The 17,880-nt window shown below is 39.9% G+C and overlaps 4 protein-coding genes across 5 annotated transcripts; 1 reads left to right on the top strand and 3 right to left on the bottom strand.

Annotated features, from left to right (window-relative positions):
• Window positions 1–1,476: 1,476 nt before the first annotated feature.
• LOC124480221 (chemokine-like protein TAFA-3) lies at window positions 1,477–5,149 on the bottom strand. Its single transcript, XM_047039327.1, has 5 exons — window positions 5,032–5,149; window positions 4,675–4,748; window positions 4,008–4,233; window positions 3,648–3,772; window positions 1,477–2,777 (listed from the first exon to the last, which is right to left on the bottom strand). Exons 1-5 carry the CDS (start codon window positions 5,147–5,149, stop codon window positions 2,766–2,768), a joined length of 555 nt encoding a protein of 184 aa, XP_046895283.1. The 3' UTR covers window positions 1,477–2,765.
• A 1,503-nt stretch (window positions 5,150–6,652) lies between these two features.
• On the bottom strand, window positions 6,653–11,296 carry LOC124480313 (NEDD8-activating enzyme E1 catalytic subunit-like). 2 transcript variants are annotated; one of them, XM_047039478.1, is made up of 18 exons: window positions 11,187–11,296; window positions 11,050–11,088; window positions 10,456–10,567; window positions 10,242–10,322; window positions 10,033–10,115; window positions 9,734–9,814; window positions 9,560–9,603; window positions 9,376–9,440; window positions 8,846–9,001; window positions 8,665–8,767; window positions 8,397–8,510; window positions 8,252–8,305; window positions 8,112–8,148; window positions 7,927–8,008; window positions 7,707–7,807; window positions 7,528–7,591; window positions 7,383–7,437; window positions 6,653–7,076 (listed from the first exon to the last, which is right to left on the bottom strand). In XM_047039478.1, exons 1-18 carry the CDS (start codon window positions 11,204–11,206, stop codon window positions 6,988–6,990), a joined length of 1,380 nt encoding a protein of 459 aa, XP_046895434.1. In that variant the 5' UTR covers window positions 11,207–11,296; the 3' UTR covers window positions 6,653–6,987. The 2 variants fall into 2 exon arrangements, with proteins under 2 accessions (XP_046895434.1, XP_046895433.1); XM_047039477.1 differs by having other exon boundaries at window positions 11,183–11,250.
• A 118-nt stretch (window positions 11,297–11,414) lies between these two features.
• LOC124480314 (PRA1 family protein 3-like) lies at window positions 11,415–13,648 on the top strand. Its single transcript, XM_047039479.1, has 3 exons — window positions 11,415–11,645; window positions 12,403–12,620; window positions 13,171–13,648. The coding sequence occupies exons 1-3, from the start codon at window positions 11,467–11,469 to the stop codon at window positions 13,344–13,346; spliced, it is 573 nt and encodes a 190-aa protein (XP_046895435.1). The 5' UTR covers window positions 11,415–11,466; the 3' UTR covers window positions 13,347–13,648.
• Window positions 13,649–14,072: 424 nt separating this feature from the next.
• On the bottom strand, window positions 14,073–17,814 carry lmod3 (leiomodin 3 (fetal)). Its single transcript, XM_047039475.1, has 4 exons — window positions 17,350–17,814; window positions 17,018–17,137; window positions 15,243–16,889; window positions 14,073–15,083 (listed from the first exon to the last, which is right to left on the bottom strand). The coding sequence occupies exons 1-4, from the start codon at window positions 17,644–17,646 to the stop codon at window positions 15,036–15,038; spliced, it is 2,112 nt and encodes a 703-aa protein (XP_046895431.1). The 5' UTR covers window positions 17,647–17,814; the 3' UTR covers window positions 14,073–15,035.
• Window positions 17,815–17,880: the final 66 nt, after the last annotated feature.

The following is a 17,880-nucleotide window of genomic DNA, read 5'->3' as shown; positions in this document are numbered from 1 at the left end:
TCTTCTCATGGCGTTTCTCCATCTTTCATCTGAATGATTCAAGCTGGGAACACCAGGAACAACTACACCATTTGGACATTATGAAGGATTAATAGGTTGATCACACAGCAAGTACAATACTGACATCCCTTAAGTTTTATGGCTTCATAATCACTGGATTACAATGCCAAATAATTAACTAAATTGATGTACAAATTAATTAGACTTCGCTGAGACATGTTGACAAAGAACATAATTGAATAAACACATCAATATAGCATTTGTGTAATAATTGCAGCTGTATTCCATTCCATTAGTCAGTAATAAAAGGTCCATGTCTCAACATATTTCTAAAATGAAGAAACATTGTAGTGCGCTTGATAGTGGAGTCCATGAAAATGTATTTCCTTTGGATACACGTATGACACCTATATTTTGAAGTCTATGAAAGAATAAAGACTTTAACAGGTAATCCACAGGTGTCCTAAACAAATCACTTCTGACCTGCTGTGAACCAGGCATGATTATTTCAAACTAATAGTGACAAGTGTGTGCTACCCTTGTCTTTTTGACCTTGTTTAGTGTACAGCAACAATATCAGTCAAAAAGAATGAAGCAGGTGAAAATAAACAATGGATGACTCGAAAGATACACATCTTTCGAGTCACTTTGAGAAGACTGTAATCCTGTCTATGAACCTTTACAATTTCTTTGGGCCAAACTTAGTGACCATTACATACTTACCTAAATTAGTTGTGAAACTCATAGGAAACACAGTAATACATCCTATTAACCATGGACGCTACTACCAGTCCTTGTGTTGAGTGACATGAAGTGAGCAGTGTCTTGGTCTGCTCAAACAGTCCTCTGATCTCACCAGCTGTGGAGTCTTGCTGTGGGTTATTTTCTCTTCAGCACACTGCAGCCTAACTCACCAAGCTTGACTTTAATGGAGAGTGACAGTAAATCGCAATTACCCATATGCACTCTTTGAACATAGTCAGCCAAATAAATCAGGCCGTCCTGATAGGAAGTTTCCACAGTCTATGGACCCAGCAGTACTGTTCTGTAAGTATTTTTATGTGCTTCAAATTACAATGTATCAATTCTCAGTTCCAATTTAAGATGCTAAATAATTTTTACTATTTCAAACATTGGAAGTATCTCAGTCAAATACAGTAGAAAGTGAAATTATTTAATTCACTCAATGTATGTGAAGTTACCATGCCCCTTATATCTTTCCCCGCTGACGCCCTACAGTCATAGGGTGCTATGTCCATCTGTAGGGATGGCAGTGATTTGCCTGGCTTTTACTCAGTTGAATAAGCAAGTCATTCTGCCTGTGACTGCAACTGCTGTATGATCTATATGATTTACAAATACACTATACACAGCAGATAACATCCATTCTTGTCCAATTAATGTTTATTCATTAAAAAGTAATTGTTCAGTCTGCTTTTAATCATGTTAAATGTAATTTCTATTCTAGACATCATGCATAATGACAAAAACAAATGGAACAAATTGAGCAAACCTTTGAGCCATGACCAAATTACATTCAGCCTATTACAGCACTAGCTGACTGCAATATAAAAGTGTTTTTTCTTAATTCCCCTATACGCATACAAACATAATAACAGGAACAAATACACTTTGTATTTCACATGCATACATATGTATGGTAGTATCTTTAACGTAAAGATGCAGTCTGAATGTGAAAATCACTCAGTATCAAAGTTGAAATCCATGAGCTTGTTTCTCTCTCTATTTACACTGTACTGTTAGTAAAAATCTATTATAATTGCCAATGGTAAGCAAGAATGGTTTTCAGTCAGCTTCCACCAACTATTATAATGTGGTTGCCAATGTGTTATATGAAAGTTCCTTCTGATATGGGCAGTGATTGGCTTTCATCAGTATTTGTGCTTTTATCATTGAGACAGTTCAGTTATCCAATTGTAAAGTCACAAACTAAATCTGCCAATATTTATGGGCCAAGTTCTAAGAGTGACAAATATTGTGGTTGCACACAAAGTGGTCATTGGAAAAAAGGTGGAAGAATGACAATATAGTTTCCCATTTTGCTTGTAGCTACAATTTGCTTCCAGGCACAGACAATTCTGCACCATTTCCCATCATTACTATTACTGAGGTCCTCTCCACAGGAGACTTCAGTTTAGAAAGACAAACAAAAGCGTAATATAAATACTCTCAGCAGTGAAGGGGCTCCTCGTCTCCTCATCTCGTGATTAGCATTTCAAACAGCCCTTGTTTTGCATCTGAGTTCCATGTTTATTTGCATGCCATCGCAGCCTTGCAGGTGGTGGCTTGTCTAACCGGTAGAGATGAAAGCTGTGTGTGTGTGTGTGTGTGTGTTTGTTTGTGTTTTAGGGTAATACATGTATATCTGGTTTCTTCCAAAAGCATTTTTCTGTCCTGGCACGTGTCCTTTCTACACTTCCTGCAATCCATAGAAGACATGTCTTTTGTAGGAAGATTGTCATGGGCAGTCCGTTATTTCATTTAGATGATTCAGATTAACTACATCTTAAACAGTACTTCGTAATATTACAAATGTCTGCAAAGCTAAATCCCATACACAGTGGTGTGTGTGAAAAAATTACTAATTCCTTTAGTGAATCCTGCCCTTCAGTTGTTTCTGTCACCAGACGAAGCTCCTACAGGTTCTTATGTTCCATGAGCACTAGGATGACAGTTCTCTTCAGGGAAGACAAAGACAGCTGTTCAGGGGAGGACAGCAGACTGAAGGCTGAGATGGACTATTGCTATCGTGCAACCTGAAAAGCATAGTATATCGACCCATAAGATTTCATAATGATACTTTCTTTAAGTAGATTCATTTACTGTGTTTGTTAATGGACATTTTTACGTGATTCAAAAAGCAGCTGGATTGAAAATAACTGACTTGTGTTTAAAAGCTGCACAAGCCAGCTGTTTTCAGAACAATATTGACTATACCAAGATATCTATAAAAAAAATTATGTTCAATTTGAGACTACAAAAGAAGAGTAGAAAAACCCCATATTTAAACATTTTCTAAATACAGCTTTTTGTCCCTTTGCAAGTAAGGCTGTCTAGATTTTATTCAATCACTTCAAGGGCTCTACATTAGATGGTTTACATTTATTTAAAAAGTCTAATTTCATGTTTGTCCTTTTGGCCCCATCGTTCACAAGATTACAGAATTAAACTAGCTTAGCTCCATGTGCCTAGTGGAGAGCAGTAATGTTGATGGTGCCTTTGGGAGTTGTGATTATGCGTGATTGTGTGGGACCTTTGATCATCAAAGCTGGGCTTATAGCAAACACTGTACAAACATGGTATGCGCACACACAAATTCTGTCATTCCCTCTTTGCATTAGATGAGTGAACATAATAGAATGAGATCAGAAAAGAGAGGGGTTAGAGGGAGGACGGACAAGAAGATTGTCAACTCTGTTTATATTTGTTTTCACTACGACAACTGCTAATATACATTTTACATTGCTTCCAATATCATGGGCAATGCAAATTATCCACAGCAACCTTGCATCGCTGTGAATATAAATGTGGTTGCTTTAACTGCCTCAGTAGGGTAACTGGGTTTTGAAGACAATGAGATGGCTTTCTGTTTGCTGTCTCTCCATCTGAGATGACCGTGACCTCACCTTGGTTGTCTTGACTTTGTTCCCAGAGATGCAGGACCAACCAGTGAGGTCAGGAAGAACCCTGCACTCTTCTTCTTCCAAACACGGCTCCATCCTACACCACCACTTCTGATGCACTATGGATGCTGGAGAAGCACACATCACACACAGCACCTCTGCTTAAATAATATCTAACCTGAAGGGTGTCTATTATTTGCCATGACACTAAGGTGTTTTTTTTGGCATATCTCACTCAAAACCAGGCTAAATTTAGCATCATAGACAGGAGTGGGGAAAAAAACTATTTAAATCAGTCAAAAGTTTTGGTGAAGGTTCCACAATATCTACTGAACAACTCCAGGATTCTTTAGTCTTGCCTACCTTCCACACAGGAGGGCTGAGCCCTGGTTGTACCAGCAACCTGGCCAGGGAAGCAGGAACATTTAACTGTCTGAGAACGCTCCTCAATCTTGTTCCTGTTGCAGCAGCGATGGGCAGCCACCACCTCACAGGTGCCAGTTCTCTCCTGGGCTAAACCTGAGGAGGTTGTCAGATGGAAGAGTGTCAGTTTGAGATGAGACAGGATGTTGTATGTAAGATCAATCGACTATGCTCTGTTCAGTCCGCAGAAATCCTAAGACTAGAATGCATAAAAAATTCAAATAAAGAAAAAAAAGAGAAAAAAAGTAACACGCTATTGTCTGCCCCCAGACACCAATACAGTGGATGTGACATGACTAAACTGTTTTAGTCATTTAGCAGACGCTCTTATCCAGAGTGAATTAGAGTAAGTACAGGGACATTCTCCCCGAGGCAGTAGGATGCCTTGCCCAAGGACACAACGTCATTTGGCACGGCAAATATCGAAACGGCAACCTTCTGATTAATAGCCACTCAACCATCTGACCCCACACAGTAAAACACGTATACATGGTACATACTATTAGATGTGCATAGCAACAGTAGTGTAATACATGGTCTATGACAGAGGTTAGTATAAGGTAAATCTATTGGTTTTCAAAGCTCGGTGAAGCCAAGTACGTTGTACCGAGCTAGCTATGCCAGCAGTCGGTTTCTGGAGCAGCAGCACCACCATGTGGATGCATGCAGCATCCCCCTGACCTTAACAGACGAGCAGAGTTGAAGGTTAACAGAAAACTCACAACTGACATTTTTCACAGTGGACAAAAGGATATCCATACATCTATGACCTATGAAGTGAAATTGTGGTGCTGTAATATTGTATATCTTCTGCAGGCAGACCACAAGTACCTGTTTTGATGTTGTTGAATCTGGCCATTGTGAATTCCTTGGAGACCAGTCCGTATTGGTGGCCAGGTTTCATAATGAGTCCACAGGGAGGGAGGACAATGGGGAGACTGGATCTGACTGATCTGACACCTACCTGTCAGGGCCCCAGAGCTTTGGTTGCCAGTGGACACTGGATGGCTGTAGAGTAGGACTGTGCCAAGCAGCAGGAGACCCCAGTGCAGCCGCCATGCCAACACACAGCTCACCATCATCCTGCCTGCCTTGCAAGCATAGACTGATGACTCATGGATCAAATATTGGATGATCATATTGTTGAGGATTAAATTAAGGCATACTGAACAGCTACAGTATGTTTGTCTCTTGTACATTGAGATTTATACTTAAAAGACAACAGGTGACAAGGTGTTACGATTTCAGAAAAAAAGTCTTCATGCTACATTTTGAACCCTTGATATAATGACCGGTGTAATTGCGTTGTCACTGTTGTCTAGCATCACTCAGGTTGATGGACTGAGCAAGATCTTAAACTTGATTCATTGATTTGGTGATCCACAATTTCCTGTAGAAACTCAGCCACCAATGAGAAGGTATGCTACTTAAACGAATATGCATCCATGTACATTCGCTTAAATCAATACATTTGTGACATGTATTTTCGTATCTTTAATTACTTATCATGGATAAGCCTATATCAATAATCCTTCCAGGGTTTTCTTTAACAAACTAAATGCAAAGTCTCCACTACTTTTATCTATGAGACGTAAACTATAATTAAATGCTAGATTACCTACCTTGTTGTTCAATTAAATATATCCCGTGTGAGAAGGCAGCATCTTTCAACTATTTTTGTGGTAAAACTTTAGATTGACATCTCGTGTGGATGCCAATGGGAATGTATTCATAACGGTTTACTTCGCGCCAGATCATTTTTGGTTTCAGCATACTTCCATTTGACTCCAAAGCGTGACATAATTTATCTCACTTCTTAAAATACGACTCAATCCAAGAGACGTCCAATCAACACTTACAGTAGACTGTACTCCAGACACGAATACGTACGCCACTTCTGTTGTTTGATTTTAATTAGGCCTTCATGCTTTCTAGTCCTTTTTCATCAGATGCTACAGGTGTCAGTGTTGTCGGTATCCATGTCAAGGGTGTGTAGGGATTCATGAATATCTTGAAGCAGTTCTTTCCTCACATGTCCATCTGTCTACGCATGTAGCAAACTCTAGTGACTAGTGAATTAGCACGCCAGGCGGCTTTCCCATCATTAAAAACAAGAACGTAATCAAGAAACCATCTGTTTCCCTGAGTGCAATAAACCCCTTTCATTATATTATGCTTAAGAAGATTAAATAGAGCTGGGTATTCTCCCCCACCCACCCCCTCCCATGCTGAATCACGAGAGGACGAGGTTTAGCACCATGGACAGCACCTAGGAGACCAATGAAGACCGCTTTAATTCATTCTCACTTTTCTAAGAACTGATAAAGTTGTCTAAAATCTTAGTGAAGTTGACAAATCACTTACTTTATAATTAGTGTCAGAAATAAACCTAGGAAATTAATAGGATTACCAAGTATTAAAAAAATCTGTCTAACTTAATAAAACCAAATGTTCTGCATCAGAGTGATCTTAATCTATGAAAATGAATGGTGTCACCAGTACTCTAACCTATAGTAACAACAGTTCACTGAACGTCCTCTGGAGAGGAATGAACCAAGTTATAAAAAGTAAAAAGACATGACTGATTACCAACAATGGAAATACTTTATTGGAGCACAGTACATATACATTTGAATGCACATACAGTGAAACTACAGCAAGTATAATCATAAAGAGGGAAAAACAACAGCTCCTGATAGCAGACAGTAGAGCAACATCACTGATAAAAGGTGTTCCCCAATTTGATTCTAAATTGTTCACTGTGTAAAGATTCTGGACAAATGTATGTTTTAATGATAAAGAGACAAATATGGTTGATCATATTTACATTATTAGTCTCAAATAAATTATAGCTGCAACATTGTTTAACAAAGGTTGTTGCAGACCAAGTACATTTCATTATTGTATGTTTGTGGGTGCTTTATGTGGTGAAATTCAGCTTGAAGAGAACTGTCTGTGGTGTGGTGACATCTGCCACAGCCAGTTCCTGTCCATCAGCCAATCCCAGCTCTGCAATAACAGGAAGTCATTTTACATTTGGGGAATCAATTTTCATGGATTGTTCTGTTAAGGCAGATTAACCGAACACAACTGATTGAACTCATCCGTAAGTATAAATACTGCCCACCTGTGCTATTGAATATCAAAATTTGCAATGAAGAAAGTAGTTAAAGCAGTGTTCATGAGAGGTCTTCATTTCGGGACAGTATGCAGAGGATCCAAGATTTGCTTAGGTCAGCAAACCAATGACACCTTTGACAGTAGCACCCACACTGAGATACATGAAAAACTCTAAATATACCTAAATATACTTACCTTTCAAGGTTTTGCAAAGGTTTGGCCGGGTTCTTTGTTCAATGGATGCTACTGTCTGTAAAACAGTGATGAAACTGTTAGTGAATTGTTATAGCTTCATATATTGTAATATATTACATTTTTAAGTATTGGAAAGTTACCTTACCTGTAAATATAGTGTCTTATTCTTGCCTTCCAACGTTGTAGTGATTGCTGGGGATTTCATTTGTCTAAAGAAAACAAGAGTCACAGAGGACATGTGTATTCATCTGCCGTACACATTAAAAAGACGAAAAGAAAGAAATGCATAGATGTGGGTAGGCCTAGCATCAACACAGTACTCACAGGGAGGCGTTCTCAGTCAGGTACTCCAGAACCTCTTGTAGTTTGGCTGAGGGAGGGAACTGGAGATCCTGGGGCACCTGGCTACATGCCGAGCAGTTCTCCTGTCATACAAAAGCATGCTTGAGCGTACAGCCTCGACTGAACACTAACTGACAGTGATACTGTATACTAAATGCTCCACTCTTTCAAATATTCTATTTATTGAAGAGGTAGAACTCACCTTTCGCTCAGCTTCAAATGTGTAGGTGTACAATCCATCCACATCATTGAACACCAGATAGTTATTCAGAGGAATGTATGCACTAAACAGAACACAAGAATAGAATTCTACCAGAAGTACTCACTCTCACGAGAACACTAGAAAAGATGAAAAGGCCTAATGAGGGAATGGATGTAATTACTTACCTTGAAGCTATTTTGAAAACTTCAGTGGCACAGGAAGCTGAGAAAACGAAAAACATTATGATTTTTTTTTATATCTAATTTTGAAACTTTTTGTAAAAAAAAAAAATCCAATGCAGATGTAAAAAATTGGCCTTATATACCAGCAATAACAGCATTTGTGGAAGCCACCGCAGGGATAATCCTCTTCACAACCCCTGTAACAAAAACCTGTAATGTAATTTATCCATACTCTGATTTGAACTATGTAGTTTTTCGGCAACTGATCTTGTATGAAAAAAGGTTGACCTTGTGTGAGTCTGTATGTGACTCCAGTAATGTTAAACTCTGCAGCTCTCTCCTCCGCAATCTGGAACACCCACTGGATGTGCTCTGGGTTGTCCCCGTCCAAGACCACACCATCTAGGAGACAGAGTAGGAGCAGCCTGCCTCTCAAAACGATTGTATTTAACAGTGTTACGCAAGCACTGAGACAATAAACGTGCAATGGAGAACTACAGTGCCATTTTTTGTCCTGTAGGTGTAGGAAATGTGTAGTGTGATTTTATGAACATACCTCCAAAAGGCTTATCTTTGGGCCATTGCAGCATTCTAGCATACTCAACACAATGCTCTGGTAACCGAGGCATGGACGCAATGGTGCACATGGGGAAGTTAATCTACAGCCAAACAAAAACAGCATGAAGTAAAAACAGATTCAGCTAAAATAATGACACATGGTTTTAGATGATAGGTACCTGAGGTGGATAGAATTCCAGCGTGCAGTCAATGCATGCACTAATGCCTGGGAGAATGACTCTGGCATTGCCTTTGAAGCCCTCTGTCCCTCCATCTATGAGTGGTATGATGGAGCTGGTGTCCAGTACTCCATCTTCATAGCTCAGAAGCGACAGCTGACAACACATATTTATATTAGCAGTCTAGCTATGTGCCCAAGAAGTATTCAGCTGCTCAATCAAAACAGATGTTTTTATCCTTTCTGCACTTTACATTGAACTGGACCTACTGACATTCTTAAGTTATTCCCACGATGCCTTCAGTTGTATTTTTTGTATTATTTTATTCTTGCATTTATTGTCTCGCTATGCTTTTAAATAATTATGTTCTGTCCACTGTACTGTCCTGTCTGCAGTGTTGAATGTAGCCCGTTTTTTTAGCTCTTGTGCAGAACAATTCACCCTCGGGGCATTCATTCATGTGTTATTTGTAATGGAATAGTCAATATGCTCAAAACAAAGCACAGATATTTGTTATAAAAAATACCTACCAACATTCCATTCATCCATCGCCTGGCAATGACGGAGTCTAGACCACAAACTATGATGTGAAATTCTACAGAGGATAATAAAAAAATGTGATTACAAATGATTATTTACAATAAATGGATTTTTTTCAGCAGTTTTCAGCAAACATTTCTATGACATAGATTACATTACAAAGCGTGTACTCACGCCTGTAGAAAGACTCATTAAAATCTTGAATCTTCTTGAAGTATCTGAGAGATTTGATAAGCATAAACACAATAGTAGGCTGTTCAGGACTGTGCAGAAGGGTTTCAATGATGCATGTTATCCCTCATAAGAGTATAACATATTCACATAGGCTTCTTCAGAAGCAAAGGATACGGGACGACTTTACATCCAGGGATTCGATTGTTAACAAAATCAGCAGCAACCTCTGCCTTTGGCCGTCCCACATCTTTGAGTCTTTATGAGAGGGTGTAAAATAGAAACAAACCAAAGTAAAAAAGCAGAAAAATTAAGGTTGTCAGTGATTTACTTAATGAACAGTACGTAATATCTAAATATATTATAATATAGCAAAACTAGCTCAGGTGTTGGAGAAACTACTTGCATTGGGGAAGGTCCCCAAATAAAAAATATTAAACACTTTCAATGCATATCTTACTCCATATGACCCAAACCTGAAAAGGAACTGCCTATTAAGGTTGGAGATATCAATGGTGTCCATATCAACCACATGAATGTGCCGAAATCCAGACAGGGCCTAGACCAAAGGCAAAGCCACATATTAAAACTAGTGAACGTGAATGTGTGAACAGAGTATGCATGCTTTATTTATCAAATAAATTATACTTATTTTTTCAAATGTATATAATATAATCTCACATACTAGATTTTTGAGCAGTTCACAGCCGAGTCCACCGGCTCCAATTACCAATATCTTGCATGTATCCAACAAAAATTGGAGGGACTGAAAGAAACATTACCTGGGTCATCTTTATGATTAGTTCTTAATAAGAACACGTATTGCTGAATGCTAGTAAAAATGATATGGTGATGATTGTAACTACAAGGTAGGTTTTAACTGGCTTTGCAGTTCTAACCTCAGTGCTTGGTTCAAAGTCTGGATGAGTAAATGGGCCAGATCTCTCTAGGAAATTCTTTACATGGTTCCAACGCCCATCCCAGTCACCAGCACTGACATCCACAGCCATTCTGCACACACACACAAAGGTCAACACAGATGCTCTGCTGCACATATTAATCACAAATATTTCTTAGAAATACCATGACGGATAATCCTGAAAATATCGATGCATTATTCCTAGATACCCAAATGGCAGTTATTTGGGTGAAGTATGTGTGTGTCACTAAAACGTGGATTTACAACAAATGTATTTTAATAAGAATATAAGGCAGTCATCTAACTGTCCGGTTTCTTTAACCAATGCAGTCAAACTTTATTGTACTGCGTACGTTTTAAGTCTGCTCAAAATGTAACATTTGCTATGCGAGTGATTGTATTCCCACTTCAGAAGTGTTCTCAGTTAAGGTTTCATTGGCCAATAAATACGTGTATGTAGAAAATGATTTTTCACATCGGTACCACACTGGCGCTGCGTTTGCAGCTGGATTTTGGCAAACCTGCAGCCAGTGCCAGGCAGTTTAGAGCATAGTACATGTCTTTCGTCACTAACTTTTCAGTGAGGTCCTCTATTCTCCTTCTTTTCTTCTGCCTAAAAGGAGAGAATAAAAGAAGGTTCAAGTAGGATTGTTTTTTAGTAGAGGGAGATCAATTCGGCACTACTCTTGCTTTTAATAATTTCTTACTTACGGCTCCTCAGCATCCGCCATACTTTTACGGTTCCATTTCCTTGACGAATATTTGTTTCAGGTGTGTCAAAATTGCGTCGTATGTACATTTCCATCTTTGCCAAAATGTGAAACCATTTCAGGAAAATATGACGCAGCTTTGATCCACTTCATTCCCTAGCTGTCAGTCACAAGCAACTCTCGCGAGCGTTTCACGTGAAAAAGCTTGATTCTCCTCATTGCTCGCTGATCAGCTGACCTCACACTCAGCAAACTTGCTAGCAGCTAAGAGAAAATAAGCAATGGCAAGGATGGAGCTGGCACCACTTAGACCCTGGGACGATTTCTTCCCAGGGGCTGATCGATTTGCTAAACCGGATTTTAGAGATTTAACGAAATGGAACAACAGGGTGATCAGCAATTTACTGTACTACCAGACAAATTATTTTGCCGTAGCCATCGTGGTTTTCTTGATTGTTGGGTAAGTCAATGGTTGTTACCTTACAGCAAGTCACCCAGCTACAAACAGCTAATTAGCTACTGTAGGCCTACTGTACACCGTAATGTGATTAGTTGGCAATGTGGTCCGCACCCATAGCCACAATATTGAAGTGCCTGCCATATTAGTAGCAGTCTGTAAATATTGCCTTTTCTTTTCTAACGTGTGTATATTTGTGCACAACTGCTAGGCTACATTTATGGAGTGGAGTTTGTTTAGATAAGTAGCTACAGTAGCTAACTAGGAGCTGGCCTACATCAATTCATTTAGAGCTACATTTTCTGCGTCCTTTTAGTGTGTATGATGATGTGTGCTAATACTGCCTTCAAACCAAATAATGAAAACATTATCATCAACAGCTAGATTGGTTTTCTATGGCTTATTTCTCAAACCAAAAAAAAATTGTTAACATAAATACTAGTAAAAATCCTAGGCTTGTAATTTGGCTTTGGTCATCCTGATGTTAAGCAATAAATAGTAATTTGACGATCAACGAGTTAATGGAAAAGTTTAATAGCACTTGTAATATGGATACAATGGAACATGGGCTTTTAGGCATGCCCTGTTTTTCAGGCACCTTGATGGTTATAGAAAATGTCCTTGGCTGCATGATGCAGGATTTCTATTATTCCAACCACCAGGCTGTGCTGTTCTTTCTGCCCCAAACTACTGAGCATATTAACCATAGTAGCTTTGGATATTCGTATTTATGTATTTGTATGTCTTGTATATTTTTTAGATTCCTTAACCCTCTTGGTATGTTCCTGGGAGGAGCAGTGGTCTCTCTGGTCTTCATGGGTTCTGTGTGGGCAGGGGAGAACAAGACCATCATCAAGAACTTTAAGAAGAAGAACCCCACCCTGTTTGTCCTTGCAGTTATGGGTACCAGCTACTTCCTGTTGTCGCTGTGTGGTGGTGTGATGGTCTTCATTTTTGGGATCACTTTCCCTTTACTATGTGAGTTTTTTCCTGTTATAAGCATTACCCTCCGAGTAAGAGTATGGCATTTTAGCTCCCCGGGTCAGATCCAAAAGGACATGGGGCTCTATTATGAGGGAGGTGAGTCATAGCGGAATCTATAGTTGAGGACTTCTAGAAACAGGTTTTTCCAACCTCTCTGTTTCACTAATTTACAGGCTTATATGTGTGACAATATATTATGACTGGTGCATTCAGAGTACCAAACAACAGGTTAGTTAATTGTTTGTGAGTCAGTAAGCAAAAGCAACAGCTTTGTGTTGGAATTGGGAGGCAGGCTGAGAAGGAACACTGTGAGAGCCCTTCCCAAGAGGCCCGCCTGTTGACTGGTTGCTATGTAGCAACATAACAACTTTTACTGGTTGACATCATCCCATTGGCATCCAGCATTCAAAGGAATAAAGACGATGCCTCTGTTGAACCCCTCGATATGAGTAGCTTATAAGATCAGTTTATATTGGTGAAATCTACCCAATTTTTGAATCATTTGTTGACAAATAAAACAAGTCCCCTATCCTCTGTTTTACAGTGAGTCTGGTCCATGCCTCTCTCAGACTGCGCAACATGAAGAACCGGATGGAGAATAAAATTGAAGGGGTTGGCATAAAGAAGTCTCCCATGGGTGTCATCATGGACCTCCTGGACCAGCAGGAGGAGAAGATGAACAAGATCCAGGACTTCATTGAGAGCAAGCTTAAGGAATGAGAGGAGGGCTTGTCAAACTGGCACCCTCTTTCAATATACTTATCTTTCTTTTAGCACAATCCTAAGATATTTTTGACCCCAAATAAGGTTATGCATTCCTCCTATTCATTTGTTTTGGTTTTTGTTACACATCTGTTCCATGCTTTATATTACACTGTTATATATTTTGTGTTTGGTTACTTCATTTTGGGAGAGGTGTGCACTCATAAATAGATTATATGTTTCTGAAAGACACTCAATGAGTCATGAGCATCCTTGTCTGTTTTTCCTGTCCAAAATGTTGTTTAAATTATTTATGTGCACCTGTGGTGTTGTCTATATTGACTGCATATTATAATGCTGAATGTGAGTACATAGTTCTGTGTCTGAAGGCTGTGTCTAAGGTTCAGTTGCAAACTTATAGAGCTAACAATACATTGTCACTAAAATGAACTAAATCAGAAACAAACATTTAGCTATTCTCAAAGGTGTAGTCGTGTCACTCAACTGTATTTTTTCATCCCAATCTTGCCCACACCAAGGGTTTGAACCTGGCTTTCAACGATCACCTCTTTAAACACTGCTTAAGCCAGCTGCCCTACCAAAATGCTAGCCATTTGATGGTGCTGGTGGGTGGTATTTATACTGAGGAGTGAGTTCCTACAATTCAACACGATTACACTACCTCAGCACAAACACCTCTTTATCTCCTTTACCTATTGAACTACAGTCTCTGGACAAGATTGCCCAAATGCTGATGGAACCCATGAATAAGTGACTACTCATTGACAAGTAGCAATTATGCCCTTGTTTTTTCAGACCCTGTGGGTTGGTTTGAGAGAAATATCTTCTGACCATGGCTATGCAGTATGATAAAGATAATTGCTATCAGCTTTATTTTTGAAATATAATTTTATTTCAGATGTATGGCTGAATTTCATTATTATGCATGTAAATTATTAACCTATCGGTTGCAAAAAGCACTTTGTTAAAATAATATATTTAGTGCACTCAAAGACATTGTAATCTGTAGTATGTCTAGGTGAGATTTTTCTGACTGGAAAGAAATGTCAGGATGTCCATTTGAGATCCATTTTCCATTTACAATGGAAATGGATGCAAGTGTCTGTTTATCAGAATGCAAAGCTTCTGTTGCCATTCCAAGCAGAATCATGCTTTCTGTAGACAATTTGCGCATGTTAACGTGATAATTGGATTACTGGAAATGTTACGGGAATGTTAAAAAGGATGCCATAATAAAACTACTTTTTGTATGTTTTTGTTGTCACTAAGTGTAACCACAATGGGAGGCAAAGCACTACATTTCACAAAGAAAATAAACTTAATATATAAAATCTATATCAGATGTGTCATGTTCATGAATTGAATGAACAAGAAGAAATGCAGTAGCATTTCAATACATTGGCCCTGATGAAACAAGGCTTTGTTTAATTCATATTTTTTACATTTCACAGTAGACTGGACAGATATGTCAAACTACACACAAAGGTGTAACAACCACAGAGTAGGCATACACAGTAAAATAGATTAAAATACATGTCAATAGGAATACTTGCTTAAGATGGTCTGTCTGACCAGCAGTACTAATACACAATATCTTTTTTTAGCTTGTGGGAGGACAAGAAGAGACACGTCACACTTTGTGAAACACAGCTAATGTAGATATTGTAGATACAGTTGATGGAATCTTCAGAAGAGACTGGTTTCTCTTGATTCCAGGAGTTTGGGGAGCGGTGTCTGTAAACAAAGACAACAGTGTTGTTTATTCAGGATAGTGAAGAAACATCTAGTATGCAGGTTTTCAAGTACCCTTGCTGCAGTCTAGGATGCTTAGAAAAATTATATTTTTCTGCCGGCATGGGTCTTTGAAATCTGAGAATTCCCAGCTATACTCACAGATTTTAGATAGGCCACATTGCTCTGTTTGATCTCACTCAGGAGTTGATCTCTGGGAGTGGGATCAACCTTTGGGGGCTGCCTTTTGCGAGAGACTGGCTTCAGTGTCTTAATCACATCCTTAAGGTTGGCTCTCTCATCTCCCATCACCCCACTGCCAGTCTCTCTTGGCCGGGTGGTCTTCCTCAGATGAAAGCTGGCCCTGTCTGGCCTCCTGTCCTCCCTGGGGTCCAGCTCCAGAAAAGGGTCTCTGCGTTTGGGAGTCCTCTTGAGTTGGACATCCAGGAGTGGCTTGGCCTGGTCAGTGCTGGTCGAATGTGGAAGAAGGTTGTGTACAGTGTGTTTGAGATTGAGTTTGTTTGCCTGTGGAGGGGTGCTGGCGTGTGGAGGGGTGCTGGCCTGTGAAGGGGTGCTGGGCTGTGGAGGGGGTTCTAGGAACCCCTGCTGTTGCAGAAGCTCAATAGGGGGGATATAACCCAGCATCTCCAAAAGACCTGGCGGCAAGTTCAAACTGCTCTCATACATCTGCATCACCTCCTTCTGCTCCTTCAACTGCTGATGCTTCTGCTCATCGTTCCTCAGCTGTCGCTGGCGGTCCAGATTCCTGGTCAGCAGGTTGGTCACCACCATCCTGGGCCCAGCCTGCTCAAAGTGGTAGCCCAACTTCAGGAGGGTGTTGTTGGCCTTAAGGAGACGAGACACCTCCATCTCTGAATGGTGGCCCAACATGTGCCTCTGATTATGGAAGCGTAGCTCAGTCAGGGTCTCGTTGAACTGGAGACAGCGCATGATGGCTACAATCCCCTTCCCTGTTATGAAGTTGGACTCAATGTTGATGGTGGTGATGCTACGGTTCTCTCGCAGCATGTTGGCCAGGGTGAAAGCTATGTTCTCATCAGCACCCGTATTGGCAATGCAAAAGGTTTTTACAAATTTGTTCTTCTTTAGGGCATTGACATAGTCTATTAGCATTTCTTTAGGAATGTTTTCAATGTTATTGAGGTTTATTTCAGTGATTGTGGGGTTGTTGTTATAAATCTTATCCAAGGTGCTTTCCAGGTTTGTGTCATTCCCTGAAGGCCTTGATGTCAGTTTAATGCCACCAAGGGCCAGTTTTGGAATATTCAGTCTGTTTATTTTTCTTTCTTCTTTCTGGAGGGGTTTATAGCTCTCATCTGCCTTCTGCTCCTTTGGATCTTGCTCTGTAAGGCTGGGGGATAGGGTGGTGGTGTTAGTATCCTCTGTTTCTGGTGTTTTTGATGTGCTCTTTGAGTTCTCAGTATCTTTTTCTCCCGTGACTTCTTCTTCAAACTTAACAGGGGCTAATGGGACATTACTGTTAGTATTTGCAGTATTTGTACTTTCGTCTTCTGATGGGTATAATTTTGAATTGTCGGTGGTTTGATGTTCCGGTTCAGTTACTTTCTCAAGTGGTTTGACCTTCTCCTCCTCTTTCAGCTCCACCACATGTTCTTCCTCCACCACCTCCACGATTTCCTCTATTATTTCTTCAATTACTTCCTCTCCTTCAACCCCTTCCACAGCCTCCTCCTCTATGATCTCTTCTACCACTTCATAAACATATTCCACATCTTCACAGTCATCTTCTCCTTTTTCTTTGTTTTCAGCCTCATCTTTCATGTTTTTCTAATGGAGACAATTTGAAGATCAAGATCATCAGAAGAACATATCTTTTAGGAATGTTAAAGTCAGCTGTTTTTACTGTCCACATAATGTGGCCTACATCTACATGAAGTGCACATGATGACTCTCACCCCACTAAGCGGCAGAGTGGCAGGCACCCTTTCCTCCTCCAACATGCGTACAGACTCTTTATCCCAGTACTGGCAATCCTTTTCTTCTTCTTTGTTTTCAGCTTCTTCATGTATATTTTTCTGATTTAAACAATTAGAGCAGTTATCCAATCAACTTATATTTGAAAAATATCTGTGAAATACAGTGTCAATTGTCTCTCCCCCTAAAATGTTGGCTTTGAAAATACTTTACAAATTGGTCATGGTCATCAGCCATTGTTACTATAGATACATGTAAACATATCTATTATGATTCACATTACTGTGCACAAAATATACATGAGACCTCTCACCTCACTGGGTAGTAGAGTGGCAGGGACCCTCTCCTCATCAAGCATGCGTTTGGACTCTTTATCCCAGTAAAGGTAATCCACCAAGGATCTGTGGTCGAAACCCCCAGTGGGAGTCTTCTCTGTCTGGTCCCTCTGTCTCTGTCCCACCGGCACCCTCTCATCTGGGGCGATCACGTCCATCTCACTCTGGAGCTGTTTGAGCTCCTCAGGAGACAGGTTGGCCAAAATCTCATCTTCATCAATGTCCTCCTCATCGACATTCTCTGGGAAGGAATCCTGGTCACTATGATCGGACATGTTGCCTTGTAGTGTATACAATTCTTTTCTAAGTCAAATAACAGGGCAAAGCTCTGTCTGTTTGCAACACAGTTCTGGAGCAGAAACGACAGTGGTACTGCATGGATGACAGCTGGTAAGTGGCTGTTCAAGCCTCACAAAGACTAAAATTAAACCCACAGGTCTGCATGGAAGATATTTATGGCACAACCAGAGGGAAGACATATTATACATATTCTTTTTTCAGCAGCCTTG

Source organism: Hypomesus transpacificus, chromosome 18 (genome assembly GCF_021917145.1).
Source record: "Hypomesus transpacificus isolate Combined female chromosome 18, fHypTra1, whole genome shotgun sequence".
Classification (NCBI taxonomy): Eukaryota; Metazoa; Chordata; class Actinopteri; order Osmeriformes; family Osmeridae; genus Hypomesus; species Hypomesus transpacificus.
The sequence above is the reverse complement of the archived record's forward strand: the minus strand, read 5'-3'. Positions and strand labels throughout refer to the sequence as shown.